General features: G+C 53.1%; 1 protein-coding gene and 1 non-coding gene across 9 annotated transcripts in view; one reads left to right on the plus strand and one right to left on the minus strand.

The window, feature by feature from the left end:
- Positions 1-319: 319 nt before the first annotated feature.
- Positions 320-22,701, minus strand: part of SMARCA4 (SWI/SNF related, matrix associated, actin dependent regulator of chromatin, subfamily a, member 4) — an 88,588-nt gene continuing 66,206 nt past the window's right edge. For 3 of the 8 annotated variants that reach the window (XM_010828337.1, XM_010828340.1, XM_010828342.1), the window contains 6 exons: positions 21,455-21,708; positions 3,899-4,007; positions 3,550-3,651; positions 2,656-2,788; positions 2,417-2,559; positions 320-830 (listed from right to left, as the gene is read on the minus strand). In XM_010828337.1, the coding sequence (XP_010826639.1) occupies positions 798-830; positions 2,417-2,559; positions 2,656-2,788; positions 3,550-3,651; positions 3,899-4,007; positions 21,455-21,708 (774 nt within the window). In that variant the 3' untranslated portion in view covers positions 320-797. Of the gene's footprint in view, positions 831-2,416; positions 2,560-2,655; positions 2,789-3,549; positions 3,652-3,898; positions 4,008-21,454; positions 21,718-22,701 lie in introns of all 8 variants that reach the window. The other 5 variants (XM_010828338.1, XM_010828341.1, XM_010828335.1 and 2 more) reach the window with 3 other exon arrangements.
- Positions 5,993-6,065, plus strand: TRNAG-CCC. The gene has a single exon. It is a non-coding gene; the product is annotated as a tRNA-Gly (tRNA).

Consider the following 22,701-nt stretch of genomic DNA (forward strand, 5'->3'; position numbering starts at 1 on the left):
GGCTGCAAAGGGGCAGGGACTGATCTGTCTGCTCTCTGCATGACATGGTGGGCTTAAACAAATGATGGGGAGTGGCAGTGGAGAGAGACCCAGAGAGAGCCCAGGCTGCTAGTCAAGATGGTGTGACATCCAGGCAAGGTCCTCCTTTGCCTGGGCCTCAGTGTCTTCCCCCAGGAAATGGGCCCCCCGGGATCTGGTGACGGGAGGACAGGACCGCAGACACAGTGAGGCCTCAGCCAGGCCTTGCGTCGCTCGGGTAGGCGGCTGCAGACACCCCCCCGTGCCAGGAGCCGGCAATGGGTTCAGCAGAAGCCGAGACTTTTGTTGGAGGTTTAATTTATTACTGTTTGACATCCAGTGACACTGACATACCCTCGCCGGGCCTCTGGGCCCCCAGCCCCGGCGAGTCTGACCTGTCCAACAAAATACAGTACAAGGAGTGGACGGCTACGCACATGCATCCACAGCTTTAAACTACAGTGATTCCAAACTGCGGCCGAAACAGTACTGCCAGGGAAAGGGAAGAAAGACAGGTGTCGTGTGTTCCCCAATTCATAATTCGGTTTTTTTCTCCTTTTAAACAGTTAATGCTGTTACAAACGCTATTGATGCCAGGACAGGGCCAGACACAGACAGTCCTACATCTTCTCTGCCGTATAAATATGGAAGATTTTCGTTTATACAGTTTTTATCCCAAGTCTGAAACTACATCTGCTGCTACCCGTTACTGCTAAGGGCTAACACCGTCTCGGCTCTGGAACGAGGGGCTCGGGGTCGAGACTCTGGAATGTCGGGACTCAGTCTTCCTCGCTGCCACTTCCTGAGCGGTCCTGGGAGGGGGACAGGAGAAGAGAGTGAGAGTCAGCCTGGCCCTTGGGAGCACCCAGACAGCATGTGGGATCTTAGTTCCCCGAGCAGGGATTGAACCTATGCCTCTCTGTGTGAAAGTGCAAAGTTTTAACCACTAGACCACCAGGGAAGTCCCCGACCTTTGCTTTAAATATACTTAATCACCAGTTCAGGCAGAACTGCCTTGTCCACACTGAGGCTGGGGTGGAGTGACCTTTGCCCTCAGTCCCTGCTGCCAAGGTCACATCCAAATGTCATTTTCTCCCAAGGACTGGCCCCTGCACCCTCACATTGACGACTCCTTAGTTCCTGGGAAGCAGGCTGGGCCTTCTCAGCTCTGTCCCACTGCTGACTGCCTGTCCCTGTGCCCCTGACCTGTGGGGGGTTTTTTGTCTGTTTTTGTGGCTGAGCCTCAAGGTCTGTGGTATTTTAGTTTCCTGGCCAGGTATTAAACCCAGGCCCTCAGCCGTTAAAGTGCTGAGTCTTAACCACCGGGTCACCAGGGAATTCCCCTGACCTGAGGCTTTAAAACCACCTTGGGTATTCCTGACCACGCACAATCTCTGCTCTTCTGTGTAAACATTTTCAACACCTTAGCAAGGGCCACAGAAGGTGCTGCTGGATCCAGACTGGGCAGACAGGGAGCTGTACAGCCCAGACTCTCCTGGCCACCACAAGGCCACCGCTCCCCGTGTTCAGAATGTCATTAACATCCCCGTAAGACCACAGACGTCAGTGGTCAGGATTATTCTGAGGCACCTGGTTTTGCTATTACTGCAAATAGCTCTACAAGAAGACTAACGATGATGAAATGGTGCTTGTCAAGCTTTCTGCTGGGAGCTGGGGCCCGTGAAATGCACTTGACCTCCCTACTTTGTGGAAGTGGAGGCAGGCTCAGAGGTCCTGCAGCAGGGAAGGGCCAGGCGTCCAGGTGGGAGCCAGAGGGCAAAACTTATTAAAACGCAGCAAGCGAGTCTGTTCCTGTCCCCAGGCCCAGGAGACTGTACAGGCTTGGTGCTCCTGTGGTTCTCGTGGCTCCTCCCTGGTGTGCCTGGGGGACCATCACGGAGGTACCACTCACAGCCCCGTTCGTGGTGTCAGCTCCCCTGTTTATAGGACTGTGGTCTATGAGACTTTCACTTTCTGTTTGCTTTATGCAACCCACCACCACTGTCTGGAAAGCCTCTGAGGCAGGCCAGGACGGAGCCACAAGTAGAGGCCTGGGGAGCACAGTGTGGTGAGGATGCCACAGCACTGGGGGAGCGGGGCCGGTCTCTCTGAAGGCATCTCCAACTCCCTGCCTCCCGCCCCCTCACGGTCAGCCTGGGGTTGTGCAGTGGGAACTGTGGGGGTCGGGTGGGGAGGAGGGATGCCCTGTCTGAACCCGACGCCCAGTGGCTCCAAGAGCACTGGTTCCAGGGCTGCACGGACTTGGGTTTGAGTCCCACGCTCTGTAACACTGAGCCTCGTCTGTGGATTGGGGGTCTGAAAACATCCCACAGGTCTAGGACCTGGCAAGAAGAATAGACGCCAGTGACCTGCCCGCCCCGGGGCGCGGGGACCTCACCTCCTCCTGCTCCTCCTCGCTGTCGTCGTCGCTCACCACTGGCTTGGCCCTGGACCCACGGCTCGGCCGCCGCCGGCCCCCCTTGAGCCGATCCTGGGCCTTCTCCTTCCGGCCAAGCTTGATCTTCACTTTGACTGAGCGAGCTGGGGAGGGGACCAGAAGGAAAGGAGACGTGAGCGCGGGGCCCCAGGGTGTCTTGGGGGTGGATGTGACCTCCCACCCCCACCCCCAGGACTCACACTCTGACTCGGAGCCTTCCTCCTCGCCCTCTTCCTCCTCCTCGCTCTCCTCCCCTTCACTGTCGTCCTCCTTCTCGATTTTCTGCCGCACGCTGGTGAAGACCGACTGCAGGACGATGGAGTCTTCATAGATCTGGGTGGAGACACACGGGGCTCAGGTCGGGGGCCCGATGAGGGGCTGCCTGCCTGCCCGCCTGGTCCCGGACGAGGGACAGCTCAATGAAACGGTCCTGGACAGAAGGTCAGGCGTCCCTCTTTTTTTCCAAGTATTTATTTATCTAGCTGCGCTGGGTCTTAGTTGTGGCACATGAACTCTCAGCTGTGGCACGTGGGATTCAGTTCCCTGACCAAGGACTGAACCTGGGTTCTCTGCATTGGGAGCATAGAGTCTTAGCCACTGGACCACCACGGAAGTCCCCCTCTCTCCCCTTGAAGAATCGCAGCGAGCACCCGGTTAAAGGCTCTGAGATGGCCTGTAGTTTAGCATCAGAGACGCACGGCCTCACTGAAGCCAGCATTCCCCGGCATGTGTGACTCTAAAGTCTCTTTGCTAGGAGGCATTCATCCCAGCAATGAGGAAAACTGCCAGGCTGAGGCTGTGTGTGTGAATCTCATCACCGGACAAGACCCAGCACAGAGCTGGACGTCCTTTCAAAAGCGTCCCTGAATGACTTCATAACAGATTCCAGGACGTTAACAGAGTGTGCCCAGGGCCCCACGGACGGATGGGACTGAGTCTATTTCTTCTATTTTGCTCATCTTTATCTTCTGCCGTGTTTTCAGTAATGAACACATATGGCCTCTGTAATGAGCGATGGGCTCCGAGGTGCAGGGAACCTTTTTCTGAACCGGTCAATTCACGGGGGTGGGGAGTGGGGGCCCAGGACCGCTCACCAGGGAGCCCTCCAGGTTGAAGGTCTGCGCGTTCTGACACAGCAGCATCACGTCCTTCTCCAGGTCGTTGAGGCTTCGGTACTTGTGGTTGCGGATGCGCTCCTGGGGGCAGGAGAAGCGGCCTTATCTCGGGGCCCCCTGGCACCCGGGGTCCCAGCCACCTAAGGCGAGGTCACAGTGGAACTCCCCGGCTGTGTGTGGACTCAGGGGCCCAGCCATGGGTGATGGGGTCACCTGCCACATCCTCAGGCCCCCAGTGGCCAATGACCAGGGCCCCTGGTGGGGGCTCCCAAGACCAAGAACCCCTGCTCCCACTTCCCATGGCTCTAAGCACTTGACTCGGGATTACCTTTATCTTCTTGAAGTCCACAGGCTTTCGGATGAGCTCGTAGTACTCGGGCAGCTCCTTGCGGGACGGCAGCTGGATGAACACCTCGCTGAGCTGGCGTCCACTGCTGCTGTAAGGAGAGACGTGGCTGCGTCACTCGCAGGCCCTGCTTGCCGGGGAGCCCCTACCTCTGCCCGGCACCCTCCTCCCAACAACCACTACCCCACCCTGGGCACTGGAGGACAGAGATAGTGAGAAATTTTAAAGTCCATTCAGGAGTCATTTCCTGTTATGTGAGCAGACTCGTTGAGTTCTGGAACATTCCCGAGGGGCAGCCAAGCAGAGAGGTCTGCTGCTGCATCTGTATGGAGGCTCTGAACTCACCCACCTCCTCCCACCCCAGCCCTGGAGGAAACAGCATCACGTGCCACATGCAGCAAGAGCCTTGGCACCTGCACGAGGGAGAACTCTTTATTTACATATGACACAGAAATCAGTTTGCTCGTGTCGGGAGTGTTAAATGACAGCGTTTTCAGAGATGGGTTTTTCAAGCATGTTATGCCTCACTCGGGTAGCGCTCATGAGCAGTGAACTTCAGAGAACTAGGCAAAAACCCAAGGAGAGACGCCCCCTGACAAGATGCTAATGGGTGACTAGAGCTGTTTCCTAGTTCTTTCCACTAAGCAGCGCTGGTTTTGTACCAGAGAGCAGAGGAAAGGAGAGCTGTCAGTGGCCATGAAATGAGGAATCCAAGCACTGGGCTCCAAGGCGACAACCCCCTGGGGGCCTGGACAAGGAATGGGGTGAACCAAGACCCCCCCCCCAGCGTCCCTTCAGCCTCCAGAATGGGGATCCTGTCTCCCAGAGAGACGGTAGAAGAGGCTCTGCGCGGCCAACCAGGGGGCTGGGGACCTGGTCACCCTCCTTTCCCACTCTCTCCACCCGGGGCCCCATGTGCTCTGGCTGTGGGTTCATTTAGGTCCCGCTCACTGCCTGGGCTCCTCCTGGCTGCTTCACAACACAGGCTCCTCCAGGGCAGGTATGAGATGGCGGATTCGGTCCTGGGGGCACCAGGAGCGGAGCACCGCCTCCCGTCAACACTGCTGCCTTCCTGGTCTTTTCAGGACAGTCCTCAGGGAACAGGGTGGCAGCCTGTCCATCTGTCTGCACGTCCTCAACACATCTCGTGCTTGTTTTTGGTCTACCAGCCAGGAAGACAGCAGTGACGACCTGACTGCTTCTCAGGTTTTGTCACCAGATGCCCCATCTCTCAGCGGCATCAGGGAGCAGCTTGGCCAGGACTGCCCGCCCCAGAGGCTGCTGCCATTTGCCCCTGGCCCCCTCTCACACCCGGGGAAACACGGGGGCTGGAACCCGGGCCTCGCACATTACTGGCCTCCTACCATCTCTGGGCCAGATGCACGACACACGTGTTCTCAAGGGACTATGTTATTCCAACTGTAATGAGGAAACCGGTGAGAAGCTCAGCCCGAACACCAGCCTTGCTGGTCTTGGCCTCCCTGCCAGCGTGAAGTGGGGTCGCCTGTGCTCAACAAGGGCCAGCCCCCTCTTTCCTCCGGGCTGAGTTCTCAGCCACATCCTGCCTTGTGTGGGGCTGGCAGGTCACACACTGGGGGTGGGGAGGGAGGCCAGCTCCAGGCCACTGTCCCCACCCAAGGGCCTGTCCCCAGGGGCACTGGTGTCCTCTCTCTCATGAACAGGGTGGTGGGTGGTTTGGCCACAGGAAAACTGGAATTTGTTCACATAAATTCCAAAAAAACGCGAACAGGCATGAAATACGCTGGGGCCTCTACTTCAGATAAGTGGACTCGGGGTGATGGGAGACAAGCCAACCCCGCTCACTCTGGGAAACTGGTTTCTGATGTTCCAGCAGAGCCCAGACCTGCGCCCGACTCCTCAACCCACACAGGCCCTGTTCCTCCCCATGGAACCTGAGCACAGGGCCCTCCGTTACCATCTCGACTGCAGCGTCACCACGCTTCTGAGCAGGACGCGGGCCTGCAGCTATGATGCAGCTGAAGTGCCTGCACAGTAGTGGATGCTAGGAATCCCCGCTGTACTTCACTTTTTTTAAGAAACACCAGTTTGGGGACTTCCCTGATGGTCCAGTGGCTGAGACTCTGCTCTCCCAATGCAGAGGGGCCAGGTTCGATCCCTGGTCAGGGAACTAGACCCCCACATGCCGTAACTAAAGATGCCATGTGTCGCAATGCAGAATCAATGCAGCGAAGTTGAATAAACAAATAAGTTAATTAAAAAAGAAAACAACAACAAAATAAAATGAAACGACAGTTTTAAATCCACTGAACTCATTCTGCAGCTCACTAACGGGCATGCGTGTGGTGCCAAGGCTACATGCCTGCCTGTAGCATCATACAGGTGACCTGGCCTCAGGGTACCTGGAGCCCTTCAGGGAACTTAGGACGGGGGACTCTAGCACCATTACACAGAGGAACATTTCATAAAAACCCTCTCACAAACCTCTGGGGGAACCTTTTCCCTGAGGAATGAAGGCCCACCCTGCCTGAAAACCATTGTCTGGTGTGTTGTGCTGAGCATGGATGGCCGGGGACTGGTCATGTGAGAGGGAGGGGCAGGGTGCCAGGGCCACGGGGACTCTGAAAACCATCTTCTCTGACAATGCAAACCTCTTGGAAAGCTACTGCCGCAAAACTCTGGTTGCCAAAGTGCTGAGAGATCCTTTTTTGTCTTCAGAAATCCCCTGGAGAGTACCTCACCCCCACCCACTATGCACCGGGGCTGGGAGCCTTCCAGGCCTGCTCACCAAGTCCCTCCTTGCTGAGAACAGAACCCACGGCGCTCTGGGGGCTGCTTGGCTCTCCAGGATGGGCGGCCCACCACCTCCGATGTCCGTGCCTCTCTCTACCTGCTCAGTCGCCTCAGAATCACCCAAGCAGCTGCTCCCCCAGGGAACCCTGGCTCCTGCCTTTGCCTCAATATAAACATCACCTCCACGACACCTCGTAATGAAAATGGATGGCTGAGGTGAAAGACAGACAGGCACAGGGACTTCCCTGGTGGTCCAGTGGCTAAGGCTCCACACTCCCATGCAGGGGAGGGGGACGCGCCCGGGGTTCAATCCCTGGTCAGGGAACTACAACCCACGTGTTGCAACTAAGAGTTTGTATGCCACAAGTAAGATCTGGTGCAGCCAAATAAGCAAATACATATGAAAGAAAAAAGATAAAGGTGTCACACATCTTCATTTACTCACTCCTTGAGCCCCCCAGCCTCCAGGACTTGGCCGAGCCTGGCCTCTTTTTGAACTTTAAGTCATGAGATCCCAGAGGGTGCGCCCCCAGGCGTGGCCGCCCCCCTGCATGGCTCTGAGACCTGCTCTTGTTGGCCCATGTGCTGCGCCACATGCTCCATGGTGGGCACGTGCCACAGTCTGCTTGTCCCCCTGCTGGTGGCAGGAACCTGGGCTATGGTCTGAGATATTAAATGGTGAGCAGCCGCAGACACTGTGTCCCAGCTCTTGGCCTGTATCACGTGGGAAGGTCCCTGGAGGGTGGGGGGCCTGGTCCTGGAGGCAGGGGCGCTGTTTTGGTAGCAACTGAGCCCATGTTCACTCTTCCGGCCGTGGGTGAGCCATCTACCAGCATCTCTTGTTGTTTTCCCATCCAAGTACTAACCAGGCCCAACCCTGCTTAGCTTCTGAGATCAGACGAGCTCGTGTACACTCAGGGTAGTATGGCCATAGACTCTCCTGTGGTTTTAATTCACGTTTCCTTGATGAGCATCATCACAGGTATACTGGTCATGTGATGACCTCTCCCAGGGAGTCCTTGTTTTCTTACTTTTCCTCCTGGGAATTCTGTGTAGGGCACATTCATCGTAAACACCTCCAGTTCATGGCATGTCTTTTTTTTTTAAAAAATATTTGGCTGCACTGGGTCTTAGCTATGGGATGCAGGATCATTAGTTGTGGCGTGTGGGATCTAGTTCCCCGACCAGGGATTGAACCCTGGGCCCCTGCCTTGGGAGCACGGAGCCACAGCCACTGGACCACCAGGGAGGCCCCCACGGTGTGTCTTCTTACTCCTTTGATGGTGTCTTTTGAGGAAGGGGCCTTAGTTTTAATCTGAGTCCAATTTACCAATATTTCCTATTATACCTGGTGTTTCTTGTCTTGTGAAAAAAATCTTTATCTACCCCTAGGTCATGGAAGTATTGCATTTCCTTCTTGAAAGACTTTGCTATTTTTCTTTTTACCATGCCACAAGGCTTATAGGATCTTAGTTCCTTGTCCAGGGATTGAACCCAAGCCCCTTGCAGTGGAAGCATGGAGTCTTAACCACTGGACCACCAGGAAGTCCCCGGAAGCTTTGCTGCTTTAATCCTTTCCCATTATTAGGCACAAGGCTGGTTATCCTGGTTAGTGTTTGTCCACAGCAACTATCATCTTCCCTACCATGTCTTGCCTGGCTTTACTAGCTGGAACACAAGCCACGAGGGCAGAGGCTTTGCCTGTTTTATTTGCTGCTCTATCTTCTGCACCAGGAATAAACCCTGGTCCACAACAGGTGCTCAATACACATTACTTAAATGAAGAAACGGCTCAGGGTGCAAGCCCTAAGGTCACAGAGCAGTGTGCCAACTCAGGTTTCAGCAGGGCCGTCTCTGAGCAAGGATGCCCCCTTGCCCTGCCCCTACATGGTCATTCATACAGCACCCTGTTCCAGAAAGGACCCTGGCAGCAAGAGCAGGAACCCCACTGCCCAGAGAGCGTGCTGCTGTGAGGACTGGCTCTCAAGAAGTTTCTGCAGGCAGAGCTGCTTGGAACTCCATCTCCAGCCCTGCTCTGTGTCCGGCCGCCCGGTAGCAGAGGGGAGGGGAGTGAAAGAGCCTGGGAGAACCCCGAGGCTGTCAGGACCCTCCCAGGACCCCAGTTCAGACACAAAGAACGGAAGCGCCCACCACGGCCCTCGTGCCCCCAGCCTGCCCTGCCACCTGCTTTGGCAGCAACGATGGCAGCTGTTACCTATGACAATGAAATTAATCTCCTGCCTCTAGATGTTAGCTCCCGCAGCAGGGATCTTCTCCCTCATTCACTGTCCTGTCCCTGTCACAACGGGACATGACACACAGAGGGGCTGAGCGACCAGGGCCCTGCCTGGAGCCTCAACCCCTCCCACATCTAGCCCACTGGTCCTTTCTTATTCAATGAGGTTTGTCACAACCAGGCTGACCACACTGTGGGGGAGAGCCCCAAAGTCTAAATGACACATCCTTTCACGTGTTCTTGAAACAAAATTACAACATGTGGGGGACTTCCCTCGTGGCCCAGTGGCTATGATTCAATGCTGCCAATGGAGGGGGCCAAGGTTCAGGGCACTTGGTCAGGGGACTAAGGTCCCACAGGCCCCAACTAAGATCCAGTACAGTCAAATAAGTAACTAAATATCTTTAAAACCTACAACACGTGAAGGAGAAATAAAGAATCAGAGGACTTCCCTGGTGGTCCAGTGAGCCTGCCAATGCAGGGCACACGGGTTTGATCCCTAGTCTGGGAAGATCTCATCTGCCAAGGAGCTACAAAGCCCGTGCACCACAACTACTGAGCCCAAGCTCTAAAGCCTGTGCTCTGCAGCTAGTAAGTAGCTCTACTCACCGCAACTAGAGAAAAGCCTGCACACAGCAAGGAAGACCTCAAGCAGTAAAAACAAACAAAACCCTTAAAAAAAAAAGTTTCTCAGTATCTAAGAGATCATCCATTGGTTATGCCATTCAAACAGATGGAGAAACCAGAGAGGTTATGAGAGCTGGCCCGGACACTGGGAACTGGGGGCAGGCAGGACTCGAGCACAGGTCTCCTCGGCCAAGTCAGGGGTCTCTCCCATCCTTTCCCTCACGCTGTTCTAAATCGAGGGTCAGCAAACTTCATCTGTGAACAGCTAGTGTAAATGTTACAGCCTTTGTGTGCCATATCACCTCGGTCACAATGACTCAACTCTGCCGTTGTCACACCGAAGTGGCCACACAGAACATGTAGGCAAAGGGAGTTTGGCTGTGTTCCTCATTTATGTTCTGCAGTTGCTCAGTCGCGTTCAGCTCTTTGCAACCCCACGGACTGCAGCACGCCAGGCTCCTCTGTCCTCCACTGTCTCCCAGAGTTTGCTCAAATTCATGTCCATTGAGTTGATGATGCCATCCAACCATCTCATCCTCTGTTGCCCCCTTCTCCTCTGACCCTCAGTCTTTCCCAGCATCAGGGTCTTTTCCAGTAAGTCAGCTCTTCGCATCAGGTGGCCAAAGTATTGGAGTTTCAACTTCAACATCAGTCCTTCCAATGAACACTCAGGACTGATCTCCTTGCAGTCCAAGGAACTCTCAACAGTCTTCTCCAACACCACGGTTCAAAATCATCAATTCTTCAGCACTCAGCCTTCTTTATAGGTCCAACTCTAACATCTATACATGACTACTGGAAAAACCATAGCTTGACTATACGGACCTTTGCTGGCAAAGTGATGTCTCTGCTTTTTAATATGCAGTCTAAGGTTTTAATACACTATCCAGGTATGTCATTTATAAAAAAACAAACTTTGATTTTCATATAATTTCATACCATGAAATAGTTGTCATCTTCTTTTCATGGCCTCACCACACACCCTGCAGGATCTTAGTTCCCTGATCAGGGATCAAACTCAGACCTCCTAAAGTGGAAGCTCCGAGTCCTGACCAGTAGACTGCCAGGGACGTCCCCAAATAGTATTCTTTTGATTCTCTGAAACTCATTTAAGAAAAAATTCTTAATTCAGACTATACACATACAAGTGGTGAGCCAGATCTTATTTCTGCTGATTTGGTTTGTTGAGCCCTGGTTATGAATCCTAAAAATAACAGGAAGAATGTCTGTACCAAGGATGATAACATACAGCTTGGTGCCTCCCATTGCTCATCCTCTGACAGGGGCAGACACTGCAAATGGATCACAGCAGCACTCTTGTCTTGCGCACTGAGAGCCTCAGGCAAGCAGAAGCAGTCAACTGAAGATGGTGCTCCTGATAGATCCTACTACTTGCCCCACCCTGTCCCTCAGCACCGCTCTCCTTCCTAGAGTGCAGATCTTCCTAGTTCAGTTCAGTTCAGTCGCTCAGTCGTGTCCGACTCTTTGCGACCCCATGAATCGCAGCATGCCAGGCCTCCCTGTCCATCACCAACTCCCGGAGTTCACTCAGACTCACGTCCATCGAGTCAGTGATGCCATCCAGCCATCTCATCCTCTGGAGTCCCCTTCTCCTCCTGCCCCCAATCCCTCCCAGCATCAGAGTCTTTTCCAATGAGTCAACTCTTCACATGAGGTGGCCAAAGTACTGGCGTTTCAGCTTCAGCATCATTCCTTCCAAAGAAATCCCAGGGCTGATCTCCTTCAGAATGGACTGGTTGGATCTCCTTGCAGTCCAAGGGACTCTCAAGAGTCTTCTCCAATACCACAGTTCAAAAGCATCAATTCTTCAGCGCTCAGCCTTCTTCACAGTCCAATTCTCATATCCATACATGACCACTGGAAAACCCATAGCCTTGATTAGACGGACCTTTGTTGGCAAAGTAATGTCTCTGCTATCTAGGTTGGTCATAACTTTCCTTCCAAGGAGTAAGCGTCACCTCTAGATAACATCTTCTCGCCCTGGGCCATTTTCTCTTTTGACTCAGTCAGTAAAATGTATCAGCAAGGGTCCTAGATAGGAGCAGCTGTGCTTAGCCACTCAGTTGTGTCTGACTTTCTCTGACCACATGGATGGTGGCCCACCAGGCTCCTTGGTCCATGGGGATTCTCTAGGCAAGAATACTGGAGTGGGTTGCCATGCCCTCCTCCAGGGGATCTTCCTGACCCAGGGATTGGACCCAGGTCTCCTGCACTGCAGGCAGATTTTTTTTTATCATCTGAGCCACCAGAGAAGCCCCAGACAGGTGCAGCTCAGGATATTATGAACTGATCTAGCAGCAGAACATTCATCTGATACAGCATCTCAAGATACATGCATGCACATCATACACGAAACCTGAAAATAAAATAATGAAACATATTAAAAAGCTATTAGTCCAGGAACTACTCTGATGGTCCAGTGGTTAAGAATTCACCTTCCATGACAGGCAGACATGGATTTGATCCTTGGTTGGGGAACTAAGATCCTACATGCTGTGGGGCAACTAAGCTCACACACCTTGACGAGAGCCCACAAGCTCAACGTGCTTTGCCACTAGAGAAGCCCCTGAGCCACAGTGAAGAACCTGCAAGCTGTAACGAGGATCCCGTGTACCGCAATTAAGACCTGATGCAGCCGAATAAATAAGTGTTTAAAAACCCCACCAAAACCATGTATCCTTATTTTTTACAAAAAATGTTAGAACAAAATTACTTACTAGGTTCAATTTTTGACCCATTACAAAGTCAAGGACATTTCGAGAATCAGAAAAGTGAAATACCTACAGCAGTTCCACTTACAGATATTTACTAAGAGCCTCCACCTGCCGGGCATCCACTGCTATGAGATCAATCTCAAGTGTCAGATTTATGGCTGTGTGGTGTAGGAAAAATCCAGCCTCATGTACGAGTAAAAGGAGATAATACTCACCAAGGAACCTGCCAATAGGAAAGGTCTCTAGGCCACCTGCCCTGCACTCTCAACACACTCTCCCAACAGAGGAGGGGGAGGGGGGACCTTATTACAGGATCCTCCTCCTGAGGAGGGCTGGACTGGCTGCAAGTGATGATGCTGATTAATAAGCACCTAATGAACCAACATTTCTAGTGAACTGACTGCTTTATGGGGGCCAATGACACGCCTGAGGGCTTATGTTTCTTTCTTCCTTTTTAAAATATTTTTTGAAATCAACGGTCACATTACATTTGGCATTATGTCTCTTTTTAAAAATAATTTTATTTTTGGCTGTGCTGGTCTTCACTGCTGTGTGGGGTTTTCTCTTGCTGTAATGACCTACTCTTCCCTGGAGTGCGTGGCTTCTCACTGCGATGGTTCTCTTGTTGCAGAGCACGGGCTCAGTAGTTGTGGCGCACGGGCTTAGCTGCTCCGTTGCAAGTGAGATCTTCCCAGAGCAGGGTTAGAAGTGTCCCCTGCACTGGCAGGCGGATTCTTCACCACTGGGACACCAGGGAAGCCCTAAAGATTTTTTTTTCAATGTGGACCATTTTTAAAGCCTTTCTTGAATTTGTTATAATATTGCTCCTGTTTTTATGTTTTGGTTTTTTGGCCTAGAGGCATGTGGGATCTTAGCTCCCCAACCTGGGATCGAACCAACACCCCCTGTATTGGAAGAGGAAGTTTTTTAACCACTGGACTGTCGGCGAAGTCCCTGAGGTTCATGTTTCTTAATACAGTTCAACAATGAAATCCAAATCTCATTTTAAAGAAAACCTAACCCCAACTCTGTTATGCTGGACTTGAAACCACTTAGCTTGAATGAAACCTTTCTGCTGGAGAAAAGACAGCAGACCCAGGGACACACGACAGGTGGCAGAAGGCAGATCACAACGCAGGCCACCTCTCAGGTGTGCCATCTACTCCAGGTGTCTCAGCTGTGGCACGTGGGATCGAACCTGGGCTCCCTGCATTGGGAGCACGGAGTCTTAGCATGGCAGAGTTGGATACGACTAAGCACATGAGCCACGAAGACCATTAGAACGGGATCCCTATTTTTTTTGTTGTGGTCTTTGGCGTGCTCTGTCTCAGTTCAGTTCAGTTCAGTCGCTCAGTCATGTAAACTCTTTGCGACCCCATGAACTGCAGCACGCCAGGCCTCCCTGTCCATCACCATCTCCTGGAGTTCACTCAGACTCACGTCCGTTGAGTCGGTGATGCCATCCAGCCATCTCATCCTCTGTCGTCCCCTTCTCCTCTTGCCCCCAATCCCTCCCAGCATCAGAGTCTTTTCCAATGAGTCAACTCTTTGCATGAGGTGGCCAAAGTACTGGCGTTTCAGCTTTAGCATCATTCCTTCCAAAGATCACCCAGGGCTGATGTCCTTTAGAATGGACTGGTTGGATCTCCTTGCAGTCCAAGGGACTTCTCAAGAGTCTTCTCCAACACCACAGTTCAAAAGCATCAATTCTTCGGCACTCAGCCTTCTTCACAGTCCAACTCTCACATCCATACATGACCACTAGAAAAACCATAGCCTTGACTAGACGGACCTTTGTTGGCAAAGTAATGTCTCTGTTTTTGAATATGCTATCTAGGTTGGTCATAACTTTCCTTCCAAGGAGTAAGCATCTGTCTAGACCACAGCAATCACCAGCAGAGAGTGAAGCCTGGGGGTGGAACTGGCCTGACACACTGGGCAGCTGGAGCTTCTTCTAGCAGAGTCTGTGGCAGGCTCAGAATCTCATTCTGGCTCAAGAAGGCCACCCAAGTTAACCTTCTTGTGGTCTGGAGCCCCACTTGGCTAACAGCCAGGCCCATGCCCACGCTGACTGGCCTGGGGTTGGATGATAGCAATCAGCACTCTTTCTCACAACATCTCACCCGGGCGCCTCCCATGCCAGGCTGGAGACTGGGTGCCAGGCAGATGACGCTGACCCCAGACCTGGCCCTGCAGGTGGAGGCCTGCCTCCTGCCCCTGGAGGACCCAAGCTTGGGCTCCTGACAGAGGGCCAGTGTGGCCTGCCACAGGCTGAGGCAGGAGAAGCCTGAGGCCTCCCTGCCCACTCAGGAAAGGGCTCCAAGACCGCCTACTGTCGTCCGCTCTCTTCTCCCCAGAGGCCCATGTTGAGGGGACTGGAGCCAACTGGGGCATCCTCTCCTACAGAAGGTTTCGGCTCAACAACCTGCCCGGGCCTTGTGACTCTGCCCTGGTTTTTCTTATGAATCAAGGCACAACCTTTCCCCCGGAGAGGTATCTGCTTTTTTATTCTAATCAAGGCATTTGCCCTCCGCCTCCAAGGGCAGAGGGCAAATGCCAAGAGGGTCTGGGCAGTGGGCCCCAGACCTGGGTGAAGCTGCCATGGTGCATGCCATGGGGCCCTTCATCACCCAAGGGGAACTCTGGTGCCTTTAAAAAAAAAATAATTGTATTTATTTTTGGCTATGCTGGGTCTTTGTGGGTGGGCACGCTTTTCCCTAGTTGTGACAAGCAGGGGCTATTCTCCAGTTGCGGGGCTTGGGCTTCTCATTGCGGTGGCTGCTCTTTTTGTGGAGCATGGGCCCTAGGGTTTGCAGGCTTTAGCAGCTGCAGCACGTGGGCTCTGGAACACAGGGTCAGCAGTCACGGTGAGCGCGTTTAGTTGCTCAAGAGGGATGTGGGAACTCCCCGAACCAGGGATCAAATCCATGACTCCTGCATTAGCAGGCAGATTCTTAACCACTGAGGCACCAGGGGAGCCCTGGATCTTGTAATGGACCCTAGATCTACAGACCCCTACAGTTTTTCCAGGGTCCTTGGTAAGAAGACAGCAGAAGGGGACCTGGGCCCTCTGGGTCCCCACCCAGTGGAGCTCAGCTCTGGGAGGCTTAGCCTGGGCACCTGTACACATCACCAGCTTTCTGAACCCTCTGGGAATAACTTCTGAGAATCTCCTAAAAACAAAGATGTTCTCTTGCACAACCTCGGCTCCGTGAGCAAATTCAGGACACCTGGTGCCGACATGCCTCCACCATCCATGCAGATTTTACAGCAGCCACAGCTCTGCCCTGGAGCTGCTAACAGTCTAGCTCTACACCCCAGCCAGTTGGGCACAGAGGGGGTTCTGTGGGGTCCTAAGGAGGCTGAACCCTGAAGAAGGAAGGGCCTTCTAGAAGATGCACTTCTCTGAAGCCGTCCCAAAGGCGCCATGGCCCTGGGACACATGACCGCTGACTGGCATCTGGAGACAGCGCCCAAATGTTCTGGCCACCAGCAGCTGCCTCCCTGCGAAGGGTCGGGGGAGAAGACAGCAGCTGGCACCACACACAGTCCCTGGCCAGACCCCGGAGCCTAACTTATTTGCGTGCTTAAAGTGGAAATCTCTATTTCCAACTTAATTAATTCTGGTTTCACTCATGGCTATTTAACAGATGACTCCTCTGTGTAGTTTTCAGGTTTCCAAGCACCAAGAAGAAGGTGCCCTGAGAGGCCCTGCACGCAGGCTTGGCCTCCAGGGCTGCCCAGGCCAGGACTGGTCAACTGCAGATTCTTCAAGCATTTTCCCATAGTGAACCCATAGCGGGTGGTGCATTTTCTTTCTTTTAAATTTACCATCTTAATCATTTAAAAAATATATTTACTTATTCATTTATTTGGCTGCTCCAGGTTTTAGCTGCAGCACTCAGGATCTTCAGCTGTGGCATGTGAACTCTTACTTACGGCATGTGGGATCTAGTTCCCTGACCATGTATCCAACCCAGGCCCCCTGCACTGGGAGCACAGTCTTAGCCACTGACCACCAGTGAAGTCCTGGGATGTGCATCCTCATCCTGACATAGCAGGGGGTTGTAGCTGCCAATGCCAGAAGCCGCACATGCCAATGTCAGAAGCCGTACAACTCCAGGGCGTGCTACTCGCAGGGCACATGGATGGGCCGCAGGGAACTGGGGAAGGGTGGGTGTGGCAGCCCTAAGTCTGAACACACATGAAGGGAGCAAAAGGTTCCAAATCAGGACATTACCTGCATGCAGACAAGGATATAGATGCGAAGGTGCAAGCAACCATGACTGCATGGGTATTTGGACATAACTGTGGGGCGATCTTGAAATCAACACTTGAAAGCGAACTTTGGAGTGGTGCTGATCAGTGGCAGCTCAGGGCGGGCCCAGCCACTTCTCTCTGGAGAGACCGCATCGAGCCTCCATGACCACCAGGGGCTGGAACAGCAGCTCCATGAGCCCGGCTCAGCAAGGCAGGCTCCCTCCATGGAAGCCAGTTACTGATAATGTCTGGTGACCATTCTGTGGTAGCCAGAAGAATCAAGCTGTAACAGTCTCTCCTTCAGATCCACGTTTAACTCAAGTACAGTGCTTAGCTAATCACAGGGTTCTGGAAGTGAAATGGGATCTTTAAGCCCAAAGTTCTACTTTTCCTTCTGGGAAGGAGTGGTCAGAAGTCTGAGACAAAAAAGTGCGTTAGGTTGCCTCCGATTTCTATGTCTATTCTCCTTGGTGTGGCGCACTGGTCAGTCCCTCAGAACCTTCCAGGTAGGTGACAGGTGCATCACAGAGATTATAACCTGGCCCAAAGAAAGGTCTGGCCTTTGTCCTCAGCTGCTGGGAGGCCATCTCTCGGCCCTTGAATGTCCTGCCTGGGCAGGACGGGGGACGGGGGTGACTTTCTTTAATTGGGGGCCTTGGGCACAGAGTCTATGAATGTGATTCTAGGCAGAGGTGTGGGGTCACACGGCATCAGCTCAACCATAGGGGGTGGAGACCAGGCAGCCACGTGGGTGCTCAGTCATGTCTATGTGACCGAGTTCCCAGACAGCAAGGCTTGCGGGCTGGTAATGCTCCGTGTGCATCCTCCTGTAATGTTGCCAGCAACGTTGGTGCTGCCTGCAACGCCACAGAAGGATGCTGCTCCCTATGCCTCTCCCTTCGGCTGGTTCTAACCTGTGTCCTTTCGCTGTAAAAAACCATCACCCTGAGCACACCAGCTTTCAGAATGTTCTGAGAGTCCTTCCAGGGGATCATCGAGTCTGAGGATGGACCTGGAGACTCTGGACTCTGCAGCTGTGGTCAGAAGAGACAGGGCAGGGCCTAATCCTACAGCTGCACGAACCGCACTGAGGTTTTCCCCGGGACTTCAAACTGTCTGCTGAGAACATCAGAAATGTCAGCTTGTTCCCACACGTCATCTCTGAAGCAATTGTGTGCCTCGTCTGATCTCTTCCTGTGCGGCCACCAGCAACCCAGCAAGTGGAAGGCCCAGCTCCAGTCAAGAACCAAACTCATCTCAAAGCTGGAGTGCGGGCGGACTTCCCGGAATGGTCTTATTCGCGGTCCTTCTTGTAACTGCTCTGCAGTTCCCCCAGCTTAACGGAGAGTTCCCAGTCTAGTGTTGGAGAAGGAAACGGCAACCCACTGCAGTGTTCTTGCCCGAAAAATCCCACAAACAGAGGAGCCTGGTGGGCTACAGTCCGTGGGGTCGCACAGAGTCGGACACGAGGTGGACTGACTGAAGCGATTTAGCAGGCATGCCCAATCTAGCGTGGCCGTCTATTCCAGGAGGACATGAGGTTAGATGTCAGCCACCTTTCCAACCCTCAATGGAGGCACCACTGTGTGGGTCCAACAGGCCTGGGAGCTCAGCTCTGTGATTGCAGCTGGGTTTCTCGGCAGGCTGGATGGCAGAACCCCTAACAGGATCTCTGTGTTCTAAAGACTAGTCTTGACGAGGGTTCCCTGCACCATGCCAGACCAATTTACCACCCATTTCACACAGGCCAGGAGAATGGCGGTTCCCAGCAGCTGGGGGAGCCACTTTCTCTTGTGTCCCGATGGCGAAACACGATGCTCAGATGGATTTTTCTCTAAGTCACAGGATGACAGCAGGTGGGCTGACAGCTGACATATCTTGTCTTTGGTTTGAACATATCCAGGGTCTTGTCAGTAAGATGCTGGTTCCAAGTGTCTATTTACTGATTTGCTTGGCTGCACCAGGTCTTCGTTGCGCCAGGCGGGGTCTTTAGTTGTGCAATGTGAACTCTTAGCTGCCGCATGTGGGACCTAGTTCTCTGAGCAGGCGTGGAACCCGGGCCCCCTGCACTGGTCCTCTTAGCCAGTGGACCACCAGGGAAGCCCTGTGGTTTTTTTGGTAACCGAGATGTAGCCTGCTATGGGGAAGTATATACATCTGAGGTGTACCCCTAGTAAAGGTTTTCAAGTGCAGACCCAGATTCCAAAGTCCCAGAGGGCCTAGTGCCTCTTCTCTGTCAAGTCCCCCCACCGGAAGTAAGCACTGATCCACACCCATCACCAGTGATCAGCCTCTGAACTTCCTGTAACTGGAAGCGCAGAACGTGTACTTGTCAGTGTTTGGCTTCTCTCCCTCAACAAAGCATCTGTAAGATTCTTCCAGGGAGCCGACGCTGGCTGTTTCTGTGCTTGGCTGAATTCTGCTCTCCATTAGGCCACCGTGGACATGTTCTCCCGGGGGTGGACGCTGGGCTGTTTCCTTTAGGGCAGTTGTGATCAGAGCTGCCGTGGACGCACCTGTGCGTGTCTTCTGGTGGGCGTGTGCGCTCAGCACTAGGACTGGAGTGGCCACGTCAGAAGTGCAGTCAGTGTGTCCAGCTCTGGGAGACAATGCCCAGAGCCCGGTGCGCCCATGGGCAGCGTGTGAGGTCCTGGAGCTCCACGTTCTGGGGCACATCACTCCCATCCACTCGTACGTTTCCTTGTGGTCATGACGTTTGTGCAGTGATCAGAACACCTTTTCATACGCTGACTGGTCATCAAGCCATCCTCTTCTGGAAGGTGTCTGTTCACGCCTTTTGCCCGTTTTGTTTATTTTCAAACCTCTGGCTGTGCTGGGTCTTCAGTGCTATGCACGGGCTTCCTCCACTCTCCAGTTGGGGTGCTTAGGCTTCTCACTGTGGTGGCCTCTCGCTGCAGAGCGCAGGCTCGACAGTGCAGGACTGGCAGCTGGGCCACGCTGGCTTAGCCACTCTGTGGCAGGTGACATCTTACCGGACCAGGGATCCAACCCACGTCCCGTGCACTGGCAGGCAGATTCTTGACCACTGGACCACCAGGAAGTCCCTGCCCATTTTATTTTTATTTAAGGTCACTCCATATGGCACATAGAATCTTACAGTTTCCCCACCTGGGATCATACCTGTGCTCCCTGCATTGGGAGCGAGCACAAGGTCTTAACCACAGACCATCATGGAAGTCCCTTTACGCCTGTTTAAAATCTGATTTTCCTTTCCCAGTCTGTAACAACTTTCCCCATCTGTTAAGAGGGTGTCTTCTGATGCACAGACGTTTTTAACTTTAGTGAAGTCTCACTTAAGAGTCTTCTACTGCTAGTGGCGTTTCTGACTTCCTGAAGAAGTCTAGCCTCCTTCCAGGCCATGAAGATTTTCTCCCAAGTTGCTCTTTTCACATTAAAAAAAAAAACCTTTACTGAAATACAGCTCATTTACATCACATTTGTCTATCATCCATTTAAAATTAATACATGTGTGCAGGGAAGGGAGAGGTCAAGGTTCATCTTCTGTGTCTGGATATGCCAGCAATCTGCATGACGTTCAGAAAAACCCATCCTTCCCCACTGACCTCCAAGGGTCTTTGTTTTCTCGATTCTAACAAGGTTCTTTTGGAAGAATATTATTAGGAAGAAAACACCAGGGTCTGTCATTTTCACTGGATTTTGGTACACTGCATATTTTGAATAATTGCTGCTCTACATTTCTTTTTCTTTGTGGAATCTGCCTCAGAGGTGAAGTGTCCAAATGAGTTTGATATTTTGTTCTCAACAATGACACAGATTATACATTTTTAGGCCCAGCAGTTGAACTTGAATCTGCCTCTTCTCCACTTCATCCATTGTTTCTCTTCTTACGACAGAAAATTCTTAGCACAAATTGCATCCTTTATTTGGGTTCTATAACAGTCACTACTCGCTCCAAAATTCACACTAACAGTGTCTCCAAGGGATGCCCCCTGGGCTCACACCTTCACACTATTCCCTCCCACAGATTAATTCCCCCCACATTGCTTGTGACTAACTGCTCAGCATTGCTATAAATTCAAGCCTTCCTGCCATGGGGACAGCCTTATCGACCCGGATGCAGCAGGAAGCGGAACAGACACTGGGGGGCTGAAAGACGACCCTGGCTGCCCTGCGCACCTGCACACAACCTGCCCTGGTGGGCAGAACACGCACGCATCTCCTGGGAGGGCTGTGAGAGAGCCATGGTTTTCTTTTTCTGCCTTTTCTATCCTTTTTTTTTTTTTCCCTAGCCCACACTACATAGCATGTGGGATCTTAGTTCCCTGACCAGGGATTGAACCCGTGTCCCCTGCAAGGTAGCACACAGCCTTAACTGCTTGACCACCAGGAAAAGCCCCTCTCTTAAGGAGAGCTCCTGATCCACTCAGGACCCTCAGTGAAGCAGAAAGCACACAGTCTTCTACTTGGTATCTCTCTGAGGGCAGGGACCCAGGTCTATGTCTTCTCAACAAGCGGCTGACCTGCGATGGCCCAGGGAGACTACAGCAGGTGGGAAGAGGGCACGAGCGTAGGGGCAGGTGTCTGCAGGAGACCCACTGGCTCTCTGCTCCAGCCACAGGAGCCTCCTCACCACGGTCCACTGAACACGTGATCGGCCTCCATCACAGCAGACACCCTTGTCCTCCACTCACCTCACAGTGGGGCCCCTCCTGGAGCACTGGCCCCAGACCTGCCCTCCTTGGGGCTCCTCTCAAAGGTCACCTTCCTGCCCTCTCATCACGGCTGACACTGTCTCCCGTCTTCCAGGACGTGAACATCATGTCCCATGAGGTCAGAGACTCTTGAGACGGAGAACCAATCAGAGCTTGTGGAGTGACTGCCCTGGAGGCAGCGGGCTCACAGGGCCCCCCCGGAGCCCCCACTTACCTGTCCTTGTACTTGATCACGGCATCCACGATCTTCTTCATCTTCTTGGTGAGGTTGGGCGGGTTAGGGGAGAGCTTCTCAGCAGGTGGCCGGCCGCGCTTCTTCTGCTTCTTGCTCTCGTCGTCCTTATCGCGGCTGCGGGTGCTGGTGGTCGGGGTGGAGGGGCCGGCGTCGCTGTCTCGCTTGCGCTTCCGTGACGATTTCTTCTGCCGGACCTCCTCTTCGATCTCCTCCAGCGTGCCCTCCTCGATGGCCTTCAGGGTCAATAGTGGTAAAAATAGGACAGCCAGCACCGAGGTCGACAAGCAGAGGCCGCGCGCAGACCCGTGGGCCCAGGGGGGAAAACTCTGCCTCCCCAACCCTGTCCTTCACAGACATACGGCATCTGTGATAAGTTGAAGAGTCACAGTCTCATGGTGCAGAGCCGCAGAGAGTGGGTGCCTGTCAGCCCTCCACCGGGAGGTGACCTGGTCAACACTGTGCCCCTGACCTGCCATGTTGTTAAACAATTGTGCTAAGACCCACATCCCACAGAATCAAGTGCTTCAAACACTGTCAGGTGTGCAGTTCAATGGTATCAGGAACGTTCCCACAGGTGGACCACACTCCACCTGTCTGCACAACCAAGGCGGCAGTGGGATAGAGCCCAGACCATACCTCGACCCGTCGTTCTGCTCACTAAGTTGTCCTAGACACACTTCCTCTCGTTTTTCTGCAGCACAATTTTTAATGTCTATTAAGTGTTTTCTCGCACAGCAGGCCTTAACTGAACCTCTGTTCTTGGGCAATTTAGGTTCTTTCCAACTTAGGGTAGGGTGGGGTGACTGGGTGGGCTGTTTTTAAGTAATGCCATGACCAGACATCTGTCTGTCTTTCAGATAGATTCCCGGAAGTGAAACTGCCGAGTTGAAGGACGTGAATATGAATGCTCATTTTAAAATAGTTCCCAAAGATGAATTCTCAAAGTAGTAACTAATCTGAACACCCAGTGAGAGGAAGCCAGGTGTCCAGGGGAGCCTGGAGTCAGAAATGGGAGGGGGGCCTGGAGCCAAAAGGAGGGGAGGCACTGGCTCCTCATCTCAGTGACTTGCTGCAACTGTGGGCAGGTAGGGGCCAGGCACTGGGGCCAGGCACTGACCACTGCCCCCTGTGGAGGGGAGACAGTCACACCCCCCACAAACGTGGTGACAAGTGTGCTGACTGCCATGGGGAGGGTGAGTGGTGCTCTGAGGGTGCGGCAGCTGATG

The sequence above is a fragment of the Bison bison genome, unplaced genomic scaffold (genome assembly GCF_000754665.1).
Source record: "Bison bison bison isolate TAMUID 2011002044 unplaced genomic scaffold, Bison_UMD1.0 scf7180017864492, whole genome shotgun sequence".
Taxonomy (NCBI): domain Eukaryota; kingdom Metazoa; phylum Chordata; class Mammalia; order Artiodactyla; family Bovidae; genus Bison; species Bison bison.